Here is a 16,174-nt window from a genome sequence, read left to right as displayed (position 1 = left end):
TGTCACAGCTGGGCTTTGCTGGTAGCAAAGGGTGGAAGCAGTTTGTCAGTCCACCTCCTTCTTGCATTGGGCCCTAGGACTTCGGCACAGCCTTGCCTGCTTCCAGGAGTGCTAAAAGCACCTCCTCCCTCACATGTTAGTGAAAGGGAATGCAGGCACATGCGGTCAAGCACAGGTTCAGAGAAGCCCCATGCATTCCAAAGCATCCTCTCCATGGTGCTGTGGGCGTAGGAGCGAAACATTGACTAAACTGCTGTCGGCAACCTCGGGAACAGGTGGCAGAGCAGTGCTTGAAAAATCTCCTTTTTCCCCCTCCTTCTTCTCCCTCTAGATGAAGGTCCCTACAAGCAGAAGTGGCAGAAATAGCGAGGAAGACAGCATCAGGGAGGCCACAAGCTCTCAGCGGAGCAGCTCAAGGGACCGTCTCAGTGATGTAAGTACCATTCAGGAGAAAGCATCGCTTCATTGCAGCAATTCCCGCTGCTGACATGGCTTTTCATAAATCTTGCTGAACAAATGTTGGCATCCAGAGGTCACTGTGTAATAACTTTTTTTTATGTCATGATTGAGTGTTATGGCATAAGTGGTTGTGCTGCCTTGCAAACACTATAATCGTGGTGCAAATAATATGATAAGCAAAAGATCAGAGATGGGAAAACAAAATGGAATTGTTATTCCTCAGGGAAAAATGGCTTGATGTTTTGTTTTGTTTTCTCGAAGTTGTGTTAAAAAGCTTTTTACAGTATCTTTCGGTTTAGCTACTGCACATAATCACGTAGTTTGGGTGCAAAGTCAGTTCATCTAATTTTATGCTTCCTGCCTCCAAGATATGAAAGGTTTTTTGGGGAAAGCTGTCTTTCTCTCAGGAAATTTGATGGTACATTGAGTGAAATGTTATGATAAAACAAAAGCAAACGGTGCCTTAGTGTGTAAACACACAAATGGGCTTTTGAGTCACCAAGAAATCAATGGCAGTGCTGGGATAATTTTATATGAAGGCTTTTTGTGTTAGCAATTAGCATTTCGCCTTCATTAAAACATGATTTTTTACTAATTAGGACCTTTCCCGTTAGGAGAGATTTAAATGAAGAACAATAATCAAACGCTGGCACGAGCATGTCTGAAATATTAAATTTGCCATTTCAATGGCAAGCCACAGAAATCCCAGAGCGAGTGGTTTTCATGTTGAGTTCTATTAATGTAAAATATGCTTCATAACTAAAACCTGTCACAGAAAACGGCTCACACCAGCTAAATTCAATTGGACAGTTAATTTAGCTTTAAAATTGAAAACACTACCTCCGCTTCAGGATGCAAAAGGAAGCGGGGGGGAGAGCCTTTGATAAGTGTAATGTATTTGCTATTAAGGCTTTCAGAGCCCATTCTACAGGAGGAGAAGGGAAAAAATGGCTCCCACAAATGTGTTTAAAAGCTGAAAGTATTTATTAAAAATGTCAGCAGAAAAGTGCTTTTGGCAGATTAAAGCGGGATTCAGCTTGACAGCTCTGACAGGGAAATGTGACGGGGGAAAATTCTCTCTACATGTTTGGAGTGTGAATGGGGCGCTGTAAACAGCCGACGCAGTGGGAGGAAGAGAAAAATAACGTGTTCTGTGATGTGCTTCCAGGATTGTGAACCCACACGCCGTGGTGGGGAAAGTCAGTGAAGGGGGGGGACCTCTGGACAAATCACCTTGCTGTGGGGCATCTTTGACTGTGTTATTAGTCAATAATTATTGTAATTTTATGTATACTTATATTTATGCGATTCTCTCCCTCCCCTCCCCTTGGCCACTGGTGACAGGTATGTGAGCAGGGGCACCGGGTAGCATTGCTGTACCATAATGTGGGGCCGCAGGAGAGGAATAACATGTTCAGACTTGGTGATTAGCGTAGGTCAAAGCGTTAAGTGGTCTTGGAGACTTTTCTTGTTAAGCCAATGCACTTCCAGTTTTTTTCTCCTCCGTTTCCTTTGCCTCCTACGTTGCAGGCTGAGCCTGTAGGAATTGAGTCTGAGCGCCTAATTCCTGCAAAATCTTCAAAGCTAGTTCAGCAGCCAGCGAAATTCAGTGGGAAACAGGCACTCCATTCTTTTTCCGTCAATGGGGACATTTGGGCAGTGCCTGAAGGCCAGGGCACACTTCAGAGCTTTGCTGAAGCTGCTCTTGTGACCTGGCAACCCGTTGCAAATGAGAATTTTTCAAATTAGTAATTAAACAGTTTGAAAAGTAAGCTTCATGAATCACAGAATGCTCTTCGTTCATTATTTGACAAGTGCAATTTAGCTTTAATCACGTATAACGCTTCCTTGTGTGCTAGTAAATGTTCTGTAGTCTATTTAGTGACTGTCAGAAAGTCTTAGAAAGTCCCACGGGTACAACTGGATGGTTTTCCCCATTTGCGTGTGAAGGAATAAGGCAGCAGAGTTTTTCTTTTTGTAGCGAGGGCGCGGGGAAGGGGGGAGAAGAAGACAACATGCTACAGAGTGTCGATTCCTGCAGGATTCTCTCTCCAGCCCTGCCCGGTCCCTGCACAGCTCTGAAGCTGTACTTCCCAGTGTGCTGTTTAAATAGATGGTGTGTAGCTGAACTGATGCAACCCCTTACATGTGGCACTGAGGATTAAAAAGCCACAGGGCAGTAGGGACGTAAAGGGAAGGCAGGGATGCTTTTTCCTTGTGGTTAGCAGTTACAAATCGAGGCTCTAGCACGTGGCTGTGCTGGGGTGGCTGCCTGTCCTTGCAGATGGAATCGCTGTGGCAGGAGGCACCTGGGCTGTTTCTTGCTCTCCTGCTGTTTCTTCATGCATTTGGCCTTCAGGAGTGGTTTTCGTGCTGCCTTTCCCTCCCGTCTCCTTCCCCATTAACTTGGGCGAACAATGGAGTAAATGAGGCGGGAGGTGGCAGGTTTGGCTGCTGTACGGCAGCACACAGCAGGTATGGTAGGAAATACGTGTATGAAATGTGGGCTATAGTAGTCAGCATTGCCACCTTAGGAGCACTGGAGTCCTCCCCCCAGCTTCCTTGTCGGTCTCCATTTAGAAGGCACTATTATGAGCAGCTTAGCTCCTCTGGGAGGCTTGTTCCTTGAGGTTACTTATTCAATGGGACGCCAGCAAGTTGTTCTTTATTTACATTAATGCATGTCATTAGTCTCTAATGGACCATGAAGTCAAGAGGTGGCCTGGTCTGTCGTGGAATAATTGCACTCTAAAGAAAACTGAAACAAATGATTGATTATGTCTTGCACGCACACACACAGAGCCATCGGTCTGTCCACAACAAAACCCAGAGCATTTTGCTGCTGCTTTGCCACAGTGAAACTTCAGTGGGGAGCGAGTGCTACAGCTTCACAGTAAGACATCAGTTGTCTTTTATAGTACATCTTTCCAGACATTACACTGAGTGCCATTTATTATGGGTCATTGGGGGGAAAAAAGTGCTTATTGTGATCCAGTGAAATCATCTCTGACTGCAGAGGTTTGATTTGTTGAGGCTGGTCTCTTCTTTGGGATGATGAAACTCCGGAGCAGAAAAGCAGAGTTTTAGCCCAGGCTTGCACAGCGGATGGTGTGGTGTGGGGGAGGGGATGGGAATTTGCCTCTTGTTTATGTTCCCAGTGTTGATGTAAAATTCCCTTAAAATCTACTTCAAAGCTGACATCCCTTTTACACATGTACTCTCAGGTCTTCTACGACCAACACAGAGTCAACAGCCTTTTTCCAAATGGGATTTTCCTCTGCTGTCTTTCACAGGGAGGTAATTGGAAGTTGCCAGAGAAGTAAGAGGCAGATAAGCCATATTGCTATTTTGTTGTGTTGACCCAAGGAAAAGTGGAAGGCTTGGGCATTTTGTTTTGTTTTTTCCCCATGTTCCGTAATTGTCCTAATCTCTTCTGATGTCCTGAACAGTCCAAAAATCCACACAGAGCCTTGTATAATGGCTTGAAAAAAAGGTTTTTATCTTTTTCTTGACCCATCAGCTTAAGAACTGCCTGCTTTTTAATGGATTTTCTCCCTCACTAAATTGAATGGATCGTCCCTCATTATCATTTAAATAGAAGCCTCACTCCCTGTGAACATGGAAAATTTGAATGTGGTAGTAGAGCTGTGATAATTTGAAATATTCGGAAGGTGGGGGCAAGGAGGGGGAGCAGGCGGCAGAGTGCAGAATTGCTGAATGTAATTGTCATGGATTCTCAATTTTGTTGCCACAAGATGGGAAAATAGACTAATAATTGTCTTCCAACCCTAGTAGAATAGTTGCCCTAGTTAGCTGAAGCTAACACTCTAATTGTCATGGGGGCACAGAGATGAATGAGGATGTATGCAGGGCACAGCCAGGGCTAAATTGAGTGATATACTAAGGCAAAGAGCAAATTGGCAATTATTGGCCCAGCTGAAAAGGTTGGCAGGTGTGCTGCTTTCTCACGAGCCCTTAGGGGGAAATTGGAAATATAAAATATCGACCATAAATACTCACTGATTAGGAAATATGTTGCAAGAGGTGCTGGCCACTTAAGAGTCAAAACTCTCCTTTTCAAGGGGTTGGCTTCAGCTGTGCATAGAGCCAGCAAGCGCTGCTACTAAGTTGTTCAGAGCTTTTTCCTCCCATCCCCCATCCCCCAGGCTATCTTTTCTAATTTTCCATCATCCTATCCTCATATGTTTGTTTGTTTTTCTTTAAACATAATAAAGTCTTTTAGGAAAGTCTTTTAGGAAATGCAGAGATTTTCCTCTCTCTAAATGGTCCTCGATAAGTGTTTAGCATATTGTATAGACTGGATATAAAATTCTCTTTCTGTTAGATGAATACAAAATAACTTCTGTGATTTCTAATTCAAACAGTTCACTGTGATCTGCTTTTCTTTGTGTGCCATCACAGGCACTATCACCCCCTTCCCTCCTGCTTTCTGTACCACGCTTCCCCTCCTGGGGCAAAGGGATTAAAGCAGCAGCAGGGTACAAAGCTGCAGGTCTGTTACGTGTGCCTCAGGCTGAAGTTCCTTGCCAGAAGCATGATCAAATGAGCCTCTGAAGTGAGAATTGGACCACAGTCACACCACAGGTCCATATTTATCCACTTTGCAAAGTCTGGCATGTTTGGGGTGCCTGGTCTTGGCTCTGAGCAGGCCAGTGGTGGGACAGCATTGCCTGGAACAGCTCTCAGGCCAGGAACACCTCGGTGCGGTCGGGATGTTACTGAGCACGATGAAGGATTTTTTTGGAAGGCCTGGCATGGCAACATGTAGACTGCAAACTCTTTGTGGCACATGCTGTCTGTTGTTCCCCCTGTATCACACACTGGAATCTGGTCTGCAGCTTGAAGAGTGCAATAAAAGCATTGTAGAGCTTAGCGGAATAAAGATAGCAACAGGATAGTTTTAAGACCCCTCCTCAAACCATGAATCTTGGAAACTGGTTTGCATATACATGCAAAGATTATGAAACCCATCAAGTCACGTTCTTCTGGAGGCAGAAATTCACATCTCTTCAGCATGCTGTCTACTTTTTATACTACTTTGTGTGTCTTGAAATACTGCACGCTTGCATGAAAACTGCTGCAGGAGAAATTATGAGCAAAGTTGTAATGACTTGCATGGAGCTTCAGGTACTAGAGAAAGAAAGTCTGGAGAAGGTTTTGTGAAGTTGGCTGAGGGATGGTGGTTTGAATGGGAGCAGCACCCATGCATGTTCTGTGTATTTTGGAAATGTGAGGGCTTTTATTGTTGTTCCTGGTTAACTATATGCAGTTTGTTCGCTGGTTGCTGGCCAGCAGCCATCTTTCCTTCTGCTCTCTGTGGCCATCAGCTGCAGGAATCTAATGTCTTGGTTGGAAGGTGTTCTGCAGCATATCAAGTCAGTTACAGATGTTTAGACCTTGTGTAGTTTGATGTCTTACTGAACTGATTTTGCAGTATTTCCAAGCATAAGCCCCTTTGTTTATCCAGCATAATAAAATAAGTGAATTAAAAGAAGGAACACATTCACGTTTTGCATGACATCCATATCATTCATCATGCATTGTGGTTATCTTGTCAGGTCCTGGTTTCTAATCTAAGTGAACATCAGATGCACTCTGTGACCTTTGCCAAGTCAATTGAACTCATTGTATTAACAGACAGGAGTGGGACTGTGGAAATTAATTGTATTAAGAGAGACTCCGTGTTAAGGTCTGGCATATCTTCTGCCATTGGCCCTTTTTGCCCTCCTCCTCACTTGCTCCTCTCATTCCAAGACACTTGAGTTTTGTAAGGGACTTGCTTGCAAAGAAAATACTAGTATTCAAAGCTGAACTGATATTCTGTTGTTGAATGTTCTCTAAATGACCAAGTGGATGGGTAAACGTGCACGCTTCCTTGTGCCTCAGCCCTGTCTGGCTGCAGAATTGAGGTAGCCAAGAAATAGTGGAAGACAGGTGCAGCTGAGGTGAGTTTTTATCCTGAACAAATGATACAAAACATAATTAAAAATTCATTCTGTCCATATTATTGACTCTTCTGAGTGCTAATCAACAAATCAGGCTTGCGTCGTTGGGCTGTATGAGGAGTTTGGGCCTGTGGTTTGGCAAAGCAAGGTTGGGCACTCAGCAGGAGCTGGGAAGTCTGTCGCGGTTCCCTTCTCTTCTGCGGACTCCACCGGTGTCACTGGGCACATCTAAGTCTTTCTGTGCCTCAGTTTCCACACTAACGTGGGGGTGGCATTAATAATAGTGCTAGGAGGCTCTTTTTGGTGACTGTCCTGTGCCCACATAGGAATAGCTCTTTGCCCAAAATGGCGGTTTCAGCAGCTGACTTGGAGGTATTTGATACACTTTTGGTTTCAGCCAGTAAAAGCGGCATATTTCAGAAGAGCTGGAATGAACTCTTGATGTTTCTGGAAAGTGTTAATTTACATCTTTTAGTCAGAGGAGGGAAGTGAATGCTAATAACAAGAGTTAATTTTATGGTGGTGCTGTCATCACCTGCTTTTATCTAATTCCCTTATAGTTAGTTCATATATCAAGAATGCTTGCTAAGATCCAAGCTGAAACCTGCCTGACCCAGTGAGAATGGGGAGTTGTCTTGAAATGCCCTATTACCTTGATTATTACTGCATTTTAAAGCCCTTCTTACTGTCTTTCTAGTTCAATAAATAACCCAATAGCTTTAAGAAACCAAACAGAGGGTATCTTGATTTGTTTTGTATTGTATTGTAAGAACAGCGGAAGGCCATGCTTTTATTTATACCAGGGAAATAACTTTTCCTGTCAATTTAACAGATACTCTTGGAAAACCTGCTGAAGGTTATTGGTGAGATTTTTGTCATCGGGTTCTTTTCTAAATTGTAATCATGTTGTTTATCAGGAATAAAGGATGAAATCTTTTAAATACAATCACAGATTGCAGTGTAACTTAAACTCTCAAGGACGTTGGTGGGGCGATAGTGGAGTCTTTCAACAGTAAGATTTTGTCTTTGCTGCCAGAAAGGTGTATTTTTTTATATCCAGAATAATTAACGTGAGAGCTGTCCCAGGGTAGAAATAATTCACTCTGTGACATAACTGAAGTGTCTTGTCTGTGCTGTCTGGTTTTGGTTTTAACCTTGGGTTTAAAAGGAACCAAAAATCTTTAGTTGTAAAAGAGCATATCATCTGCAAAATATTATAAGCCATTTATCTTTATGCACAAATGCCATCCAGCACTGTAGTTCCACTTATGCATCATTAAATGTGCAGATCACATTCTTTTTGCCCCTAACTAGTAACAGCCTCCCTTAGAAACCCAGGGTATTCCAGAGAGTGCTGAAAGGGGCACCAGGGGCACAGAAGCCGGTGCTCAAGCCAAGCAGAGGGCTTCTGCCCTCCCTCTGAGGGTCTGCTCAGGTTTGCTTCGCCTGGCAGCTGCAGCCAACAGGAGCAGCATCTGCAGGAGCAGCATCTGCAAGCGCAGCATGGGTGCGCCTGCCGCAGCAGCTTCGCTGGTGGGCTGGGTACCATGCTTGCTGGCCCCTGCCTGCTCTGCTCTGGGCGGGCAGCATTTGGGTTGGATGGGCACGTCGCTTTCCCCACGTCCTGCTTCTGCAGGTTGGGTTTTGCAGATGGGAAGGCTTTTGGAAAGGCATGGCGTGGCAGCTGTTCCTGCGCCTGGCTGCAGAGAGTTGGCCAGCTGGGGTCATGATCCTCTGTCTTTGAATTTTGTCTCTGACTGCATCTTTCCTGCCTGTGATGCTTCCTTCAGGCAGCGTTTGAAGGCCAGAGCTGAGCCTGCTCGGGCTCTGGGTTGTAGCAGTAAGAGCTGGTTTGGGTTTTGGTCTCGCGTGAGCCAAAGCTACGAGGCCGGTGCTGGACGGGTTGGTGCAGGACTAACATGAGTGTGGCTAGTTGGGTACTGCGGTGACCATCACACCCTGCTGCATGAGCTACCTTCAGACAAGGAGAAAACTGACCAAAATAGCACATCAGACTGTTTTGAGAACAAGAACTTTGTAGAGGGCTGTCATGTAAGTGCTCCTATTCTATAGGTAAGAGCCTCTGTCAGTCATTCCAGCTGAAGGTTTGCCCCAGTAACTGCGCTTGCCAGACAAGCACTCATTCATAGTCAAAGGAGGTTTCTTCAGCTTTGGGTAGATGCCAAGTTAAACTTCCAAGATTTCTTACATTTGCAGCCACAATTGATTACTTTTCTCATAATTTGATCTTGATATAGAGACATATGGATTAAGCTATGTTTATATCAACCCCCAAAGATTTTTTTTCTTTAGGAACATCCATCACAGTTGCACACAAACTGTTCTGCTCTGGCACTTGTAGCTGATATTAGCTGGGGCTTTCAACGTTTTTACGTGTGGCAGTTGGTATGGGTCCTCGTAAAGAGCCCGCAGTGTTCCCAGTTAACCAAGAAAGCACTAGCGGTTTGTTAGATGTGCAGAAAAATGCGTGCGAACGGCTCTGGAGAGTGTGGGATGTGGCTGTGCATAAACCTAATTGTTGGAAAGGATTTTATGAGTTGAATCCAAAGTATTCACCAGTTACTAACTTTATACATGCAATAAAAATTCTGAGGGGGCAGGAAACCCACACTTTTCCCCCCCTGATTTCCAGGAAATTTGATGTTAAAACTTGTAAGGAAGGAAGAAGTTCTTAGATGTGAAAAATGCCAGAGTAAATTGCCATTCAGTTTTAATTATTTCTGATGTAACACTTCATTCAGCAACTGCTTTTATTGTTTTCTACTCAGTGGCTTTAAATCGGTGGTCTACAGATTCCTGGGGTTCTTGGACAGCTTGGGATGGCTGAAAGTTACCTGAGAAAAGCAGGTCTGTTGTTAGCATGTTTGAGTTTGTTGTCCAAGGGTCTGCTACATCCCAGGAAAATATTTTGGGTGTGCACAAGACTCAAAGATTGAAAATAACTGTTAAAGTGAAAATGCTCTGAGAGGCTGTTTCCCTAGAGAGAAGCTTCTAATGAAACCTCTTGTTTCTCTTTTTGATTATTATTTCCAATTTGTTAGACCTTGTCAATCTTTGTTAAATCTAAGCTGAGGAGGGGGTGGGGCGTGAGAACTGCTACCCTTTTATTACTCTCTTCCTCCCACCTCTCCAAGCAGGTAATTTGCCCTCTCCTTGTTTCTGTTTTCTTTAGGTGAACTGCCTGATCAAGCTATCCAAAGTGTCAGAACAGATAATTGTGTTCAGCTCTTCAGCATACTTATGTAGATAGCAGGATTATTAATTTTTTTTTCTATACAAGGCTGAATTCCATGAGTTGTTTGGGTTTTTTTTAGAAGTATGAAGAGGGGGAGGGATAGGTTTGTCTTAGTTTCTCAAAACTAGAGATAAATGCTACCAACCTTCACTTTCACCAGTCTGTAGCTTTATTTCTGGGCAGTTTACATTAAAGAGGTTTATTAACAATCCTCTACTTTTTTTGTAGTGTTTGAAGGCAGGGGCCAAATCGATGTGCAGTGTGCAAAAGGTGGAAAGTTAAATGCTGTCAGAGGTCTGTTATTGCTGACTCGGACAGTGAAAGCTGTCCTGTTCCTGCAGAGCAGAGGTCTCCTGAGCTGCAGCAGGACAGAGGTGCATGCGTTGCATGCCAGGGATGGGGACTGGCACCCAGTCACACACACAGTGGCTGCAGACCTGTGTGTAAGATCTGTGAAGAGCTGTGCCACAGCTTTCCTTCCATCGGGCACCCTGGTTCCTGTGCCAGCTGGTGAGAGGGTTAATGGGGAGCCCTTCCTCCAGCAGCACACTCACCTAATTGTAGGGCTTTGCTATTGTCTCTTCACTTTGGAAACTTTCCTTTGTGGGCACTTGGCGGGGAAATTGCGTCTCTGGTGTCTAGGGAAGTTGCAGGGCAGTGGCGCAGTGTGCATGGGCAGACCAAGACAATCGAGTCTTCCATTGAGTGCAGGAGTGTGGAAAGGCTTCTGCGTGTATCTAGGTATCTTCTGATCAAAAGGCTTGCAAACTGGTAATACAAAGGAACTGTTATCCTATCGGTGGAAAATTACAGGTATTTGCAGTAGCCTGCAATCAGTTTGCATCCATCTCTGGGAGTATTGTGCTGTTGGACTGATTTAGTAAAACGATAACTTCTGGTGCTGCTGCAAAAACACAAACAATCCTCAAGATCAGCCTGCAATGATTCAGTATTTTCGTTCAGGCTCTGGTACCCACTAGAACATCAGTCTGGGAAACGGGACTGTTAAGACTCCCTGAATCTTGTTTAATAAAATCACATAGCAAGAGCATCATGATAATAAATCACACTTGGAAATTGGCCTGCAGAGTACTTGCTGGGTCACGTGGTATCATATGCCACCACTGTTCCCGGCTTCTTTTTAATTTCCGAAAAGAAGGCATATAGCAGCAGCTGAAGATAGAGGTGGAATTCATTTAGCTGCTTTGAGAAAGTAACTGCCAGCAAAAACCAGCAGCTCAACAGTCTTGAGTTGTAGAGAGGGGAAAGGAATCCGAGTGACTGGAGATGGTGTGATGCAAAGGAAAAGAACCAAGTGATTTGGCAGCGTGTGAAAGAGGTAAGGATGTGGTAGAGAAAGGAGCAGGAGGAGCTGAAATGAAGAGCAGGAGTAAACAATGTAGTTTAACTTATTCAAAAGGGACAGAATGCTTATTAAAGCTCTGAGAGATGATAAATTAGTGCTTTGCTGCTATTGTTGTTTCAGATAGAGTTGTCATATGGTAATGCTGCGGCAGTGAAGGCTGGAGGCTCATGAATTCAGAGGGGAATGGAAAGTGGGATATATGGTTACATGATTGAAAGTTGGAGTTGATGAGGCAAAATGTGCAGCCCTGATTCAGGAGAGCGTCCTTACACGTGTGCTGTTTCTCGGAAGCTGCCGTTACCTGCTGAAGAGAGATGGTTCAGAATGCGTGCTCTGCTGCTGTGAAGACATACCCCATGCTGAGAGCTTCTACCTTAGCTGGGAGGTGCTGTCGAAGCCCTGCTCTAGCTTATGAAACCCTTGTCTGAAATAGCCCTGGAGCCCTCACCTGGAAATGCGCTTTTGCTGTTACTCCTGTGGCAGCACACAGAATGTCAGAAGATCATTTGAGGCACTCTGGTTTTGAAGTTTTCCCCTAAGGAATGCTGGGCTGGGGGAGGGAATCGCAAATTATTCTTATCTTACATTACACAGAATCTCTTGCATTACTTACTGTGGCATATTGTTTCCTCCCACAGAGTTCTGCTCAATCGCTTTCAGGAAGAGGCTACTCCGTAAGTCATTTTACAGCTAATTCTTTCACTTCTGTTGATGTTGATTGCAGAGGTTTACACTACCTATTGCATTTCCACTGACAGGAAAGAAATGCAGAGCATAAAAAATAGGGTTAGAGTAAAGGTCTGTTGTGCACCTGGCCAGGGACAGCCCTGACGTGTGAGAGCACATTAAGAGTCTGGGGCCTTCTTCAATTTAATTTTATACTTACAGGGAGGGTTTTTTCTGTTGTTTTATAGTGGATTTCCGCTACATAGTCGCCTCCTGAGAATTAAAAGTCTTGAGTGGGGAGAGTTTTCAACACCGGTGGGAGATGCTTCCCTGCCCTCCTCCCTCCCCCATAGAGTTTTTCATTTGTGCATTAAATACAAGAATCGGAGACAAAATTACTCCATTTTAAGAAGAATGATGACCCTCACCAGTGTGAACAAAATAAGTCAATATTCTCTTATTTATAAGCTCTGAGTTATACAACAAGCTCTCTAGTTTTCAGAGGAGGTTGTTGCTGGTGTTTTCTTTGCAGGAGTGCCATAGGTGCCAGCGTTCTGCAGCTGGTGTTACAGGGCCAGGACACGCCTGCTTGTGGATGCGATGTAACAGTGATGTTTAATTAACCATTTCTGTTTACATGTACCTTATTTGTTTGTGCAATAATGACATTCCTTCATGTAGAGGTGGTACAATTGTTTATTGATTTGGGGTTCCTTTGCTGTTCAGCTGTCCCAAAAGGCAGGCACATACACTTTACCGTATGTATTAATAAGGAAATAGGAGAGGCTGTGAGTGGCTTAGCAATGTCAACATGAAAATTCCTCAAATGGCGTTATATCTGACTCTCGTAACAAATGTATAGTGTGTAGATACACGTTATGACACCCTGGTTGTTCAGCCAATAAGTCAGGTATATCCTCATTGCTGGTGCAGAGCTTGTAGAGGAAGGCGTATGCTGATCTCGTATGCAAGTCTGAATGAGAACATCCAGCTAACGTTCCTGCCTACCCTTACTGACAGTAACTGCTGGTTTCACGACCTCTGCCATGATAAAGTTTTGCCTTCTAGGTGGATGGTCTTGAACGCCTGTTTCTTACCAAGAGCTGTAACTGCTCACTTCTCATAGACAAGAACAAAGGTGGATTTTATATACTTCAGGACATTTATGTGGACACCTTGTAGACTTTTTTTTTTTGCAATGATTGCATAAATTATTTTCTTTCAATAATTCATGTTATATGTTTAGAGTTGGAAGATGGGACCTGTGAGCTCCTACCTGGTGCTGTATGCACAGATAAAAAATGGCTAGGCAGGGCAGAATTTATGGTCTGATTTCATAACGACACTGTCACATGCTATCATGTATATTATCAGAAATTCATAATACAAGATGAAGTGCATTTTAATCATAAAACCATTACAAAATAACATATGACTTAAAGTCTTACGGTTTTAGTGAAATAATGTCACAAATTTTTAGACAGTAATGGCATGTCTCCTAAGTATCCTTCTGTCTAAATCTTCCCAGTATCCCAGGTGAGTATCATTACTTAATTCACCGAGTGATGAGGAATGTTTGCTGTAGGACCAGTTGAGCTCTGCTTCCCAAACACACGAACAGTTGGATTCACCTAAGCTTCTGAAGGCAGATGCTGTATCTTCTATTTCTCTGTAAAATGCCATGCATGCCCATGGCACCACATAAATAATAATGAGTCATCTTCACAGACTTTATGACTGAGGGCATGGTTTGGGAATTAAACAATTTCCCACTGGCTATAACATAGGTTGCAAAATCTTAATGGAAAAAGGCCAAAGAATTCTTTTTAGAGTCTCAAGACAAATAAATCATAGGACTGTTTTCCTCCATTGCTGTCTGTTAAGAAATTTACTTTTGTCTCTCAGAAATGATTTTCAGGAAATTTCTAGCTCCTTCTCTGTGCATGTGTGGGGACAAGGTTCTGTTATTTAGCCAACCCATAACTTCTCAAGGGAGGTAAGAGCTTTCTGCGTGCTGAGGCAGTATTTTGAGATCGTGAGTAGCGTGAGCCAGGGTTGCTTTTCCTTATGGGTTGTCATTTTCCCTATTAAATTGCCTTCTGCCTCACCATGTACCAGCTGTTGAGGCTGACCGTTTCCCTTAAGACTCCAATGCTGCTCTAAATTGATTTAGCGTAAGGCAGAGACTATCACTTCCAGCACTGCCAGACCTTGCTGGCCCAAGCCTGCACTGGAAGCCTGTTCTCCCAGGTGGCAGAGAGATGTTCAAACCACCAGTTCAAGACAACTGGCCCCAAACCAGGGGTTGTCCATAGTATCTTGTAACAGTTTTCATTTTCTCATGAAAGCAGATGTATATGAAACATTAAGTCAGTATTTTGGCTCTGCCCCTGTTTACATCAAATAGGTGGTTTGCCAGACATGGTGAAAGTGTGATAAAAAGTGGCGCTAGCAGGAGGCATGATTCTTGTCTTGAATGTTCCTCCTGGTATCTGTGCACAACTTGTCTTGTGGAAAACTGTCACTTGCAGGATGATGATATATATCGTTACTTGGTGAAGTTCTTGTACTGGGTTTCATAAGCAGCTGTTCAAATACCACAAACTATTTTGTGTGTGTTCATTTTTAATTGGCTCGTTTCGAATCTGCATGCTTCACCATTCACTTGCTTCAGCTGCCCTTGCAGAGCTGTTTGCTTTCAGAAACATTTGTAGAAAATGCACATTTTAAGGAAATGTGCATTTGCAGGAGGAAGACTTAAAACCTGTGGTAGTAAACTTGGAAAAAACTTAATCCAAGGTTCAGCTCATCCAGCTGGGCTGCACAGAGAAGGCAGGCAAGGCCTGTCTGGGCAGTCGGAGCAGGCTGATGTTGAAAACCTCAGCAAACTGCTCCTATGTAAGGTACAGACTCTGGAGCTAAAGTTAGGAAGAAAACTAAATGCAAATAATAACTCCTGAGTGCTGAATATTCCAAAAACTTCATTGGCTTCAGGCTTCCCATGGAACATTAAGTCCTCAATAAGGACCACATAACCTCTGGTTAACTTCGGCTGCACCTAGATTTAAATTGTAAATGCTACTCAAAAGTAGCGTTAACAGTGACTGGGCACATAGTTTCACAGTCTTATCTGTAGATATTGTGGACAAAATGTCTTCTAAATCTTAAAATCTTACTTCCCAAAGTAAAGTTTTGAATGGTGTCTAATTGGATAACAAGACATATCTATGTCTGTACTCTATCTGCAAGCTCCTTATCTCATCAGTAGCATGTGTTTCATATCCTTATCTTGTTAAATGTATACTTCCGCTGTGCTGAGAAATAGAATGCTAGTTTGTTTATGGAGGTTAATATCTTATTCCCTTTATGACTTGATGATTACGTATGTGTGATAAACTACTTCAGCCATTTGTCACACTTCCTGCACACACAAATGAGATTAGTGATTTTAGTCAGAAAGGTCTGTCTGTCCTCTGAGCAGACAAAACAGATTTTCTTTTTGGTAACAGGATGAGAGACCTGACTACCTGAAAATGCACTGATTTGTTAAAAAATACGCAGAGAATTAGAAACTAGCTGTATGTTGAGGTTTCTGTGTATCACTGATACATACTCACCCTGCGGACCATTTTTCAAATCTATTCCTGACAGTTAAGTCAACTTAAGGCCTACCATAGTTAGAAAGTAGTTAAAATGAACATAAGATCAGTACATACAGTTTGTTGTTAATGGCTAAAAAGTTGCAGTTGTTTATAAGGTTGAGCACATTGTACAGACAAACCCCAGCTGCAGTTGACCTTGACTCAGTTTTGTGGAGAACACTTAAAAGGATAGAATTGGGAATATGTGGTAGCTTAAAAAAATAAACAAAAAACCTCTTCCAATTAATTATGTAGTTTATTTATGGAGCATCTGTGCAGCTGTTCCTCTTCTGGAATGGAAGGGGCTAAAATGTGGGAGTGAATAAAAGAATAAACTTGAAAGCATATGGCAAATGGATAGCTAGTGAGCCAACCTGTCTGAGTGTACCTTGGAACAAAAGGACAGGAGGGTGAGATGTCTTTGTTTGGTTTTATTTGTTCTTGGAAGATTATTTTTTTTAACAGAAACAGTAACATACACTTGGCAACACCAGCAGCTGATTTTTATTCTGAGCTTCTGTAAAATATCAAAGTCTTTGCAGCCTAGTCAAATCCCTGGCAGCTCATCAAATTCTGTTGATTTTACATCTTCCTTGTTGAGCGCCGGAAACCAGCGTCTCAGATAACTTGGGCTGCAGCTCATGGATAGAAAGAAACATGCAAAACACCATAAGGCTTGCAGAGACACTTGGGTCATCCAGCGTCAACTCAGCGTTATCTGCCAGCCGCCTTTCCTTCTGCTTGGTGACGTAGCCTGAGAATGACTGTCTTGTTCCCCAGATGGAGCTGGAACCTGAGGTGGCAGAGGCAAGCACTGGCT

General features: G+C 43.3%; 1 protein-coding gene across 20 annotated transcripts in view; it reads left to right on the top strand.

Moving 5' to 3' along the window:
* FBRSL1 (fibrosin like 1) overlaps window positions 1-16,174 on the top strand; it is a 548,084-nt gene that overhangs the window by 245,047 nt on the left and 286,863 nt on the right. For 16 of the 20 annotated variants that reach the window (XM_056336666.1, XM_056336514.1, XM_056336674.1 and 13 more), the window contains 2 exons: window positions 332-433; window positions 11,686-11,721. In XM_056336666.1, coding sequence (XP_056192641.1) covers window positions 332-433; window positions 11,686-11,721 — 138 coding nt within the window. The remainder of the gene's footprint in view (window positions 1-331; window positions 434-11,685; window positions 11,722-16,174) is intronic. The other 4 variants (XM_056336603.1, XM_056336559.1, XM_056336542.1 and 1 more) reach the window with 2 other exon arrangements.

The sequence above is a fragment of the Falco biarmicus genome, chromosome 1 (genome assembly GCF_023638135.1).
Source record: "Falco biarmicus isolate bFalBia1 chromosome 1, bFalBia1.pri, whole genome shotgun sequence".
In the NCBI taxonomy this organism is placed as follows: domain Eukaryota; kingdom Metazoa; phylum Chordata; class Aves; order Falconiformes; family Falconidae; genus Falco; species Falco biarmicus.
This window is presented reverse-complemented; position numbering and strand designations above follow the sequence as displayed.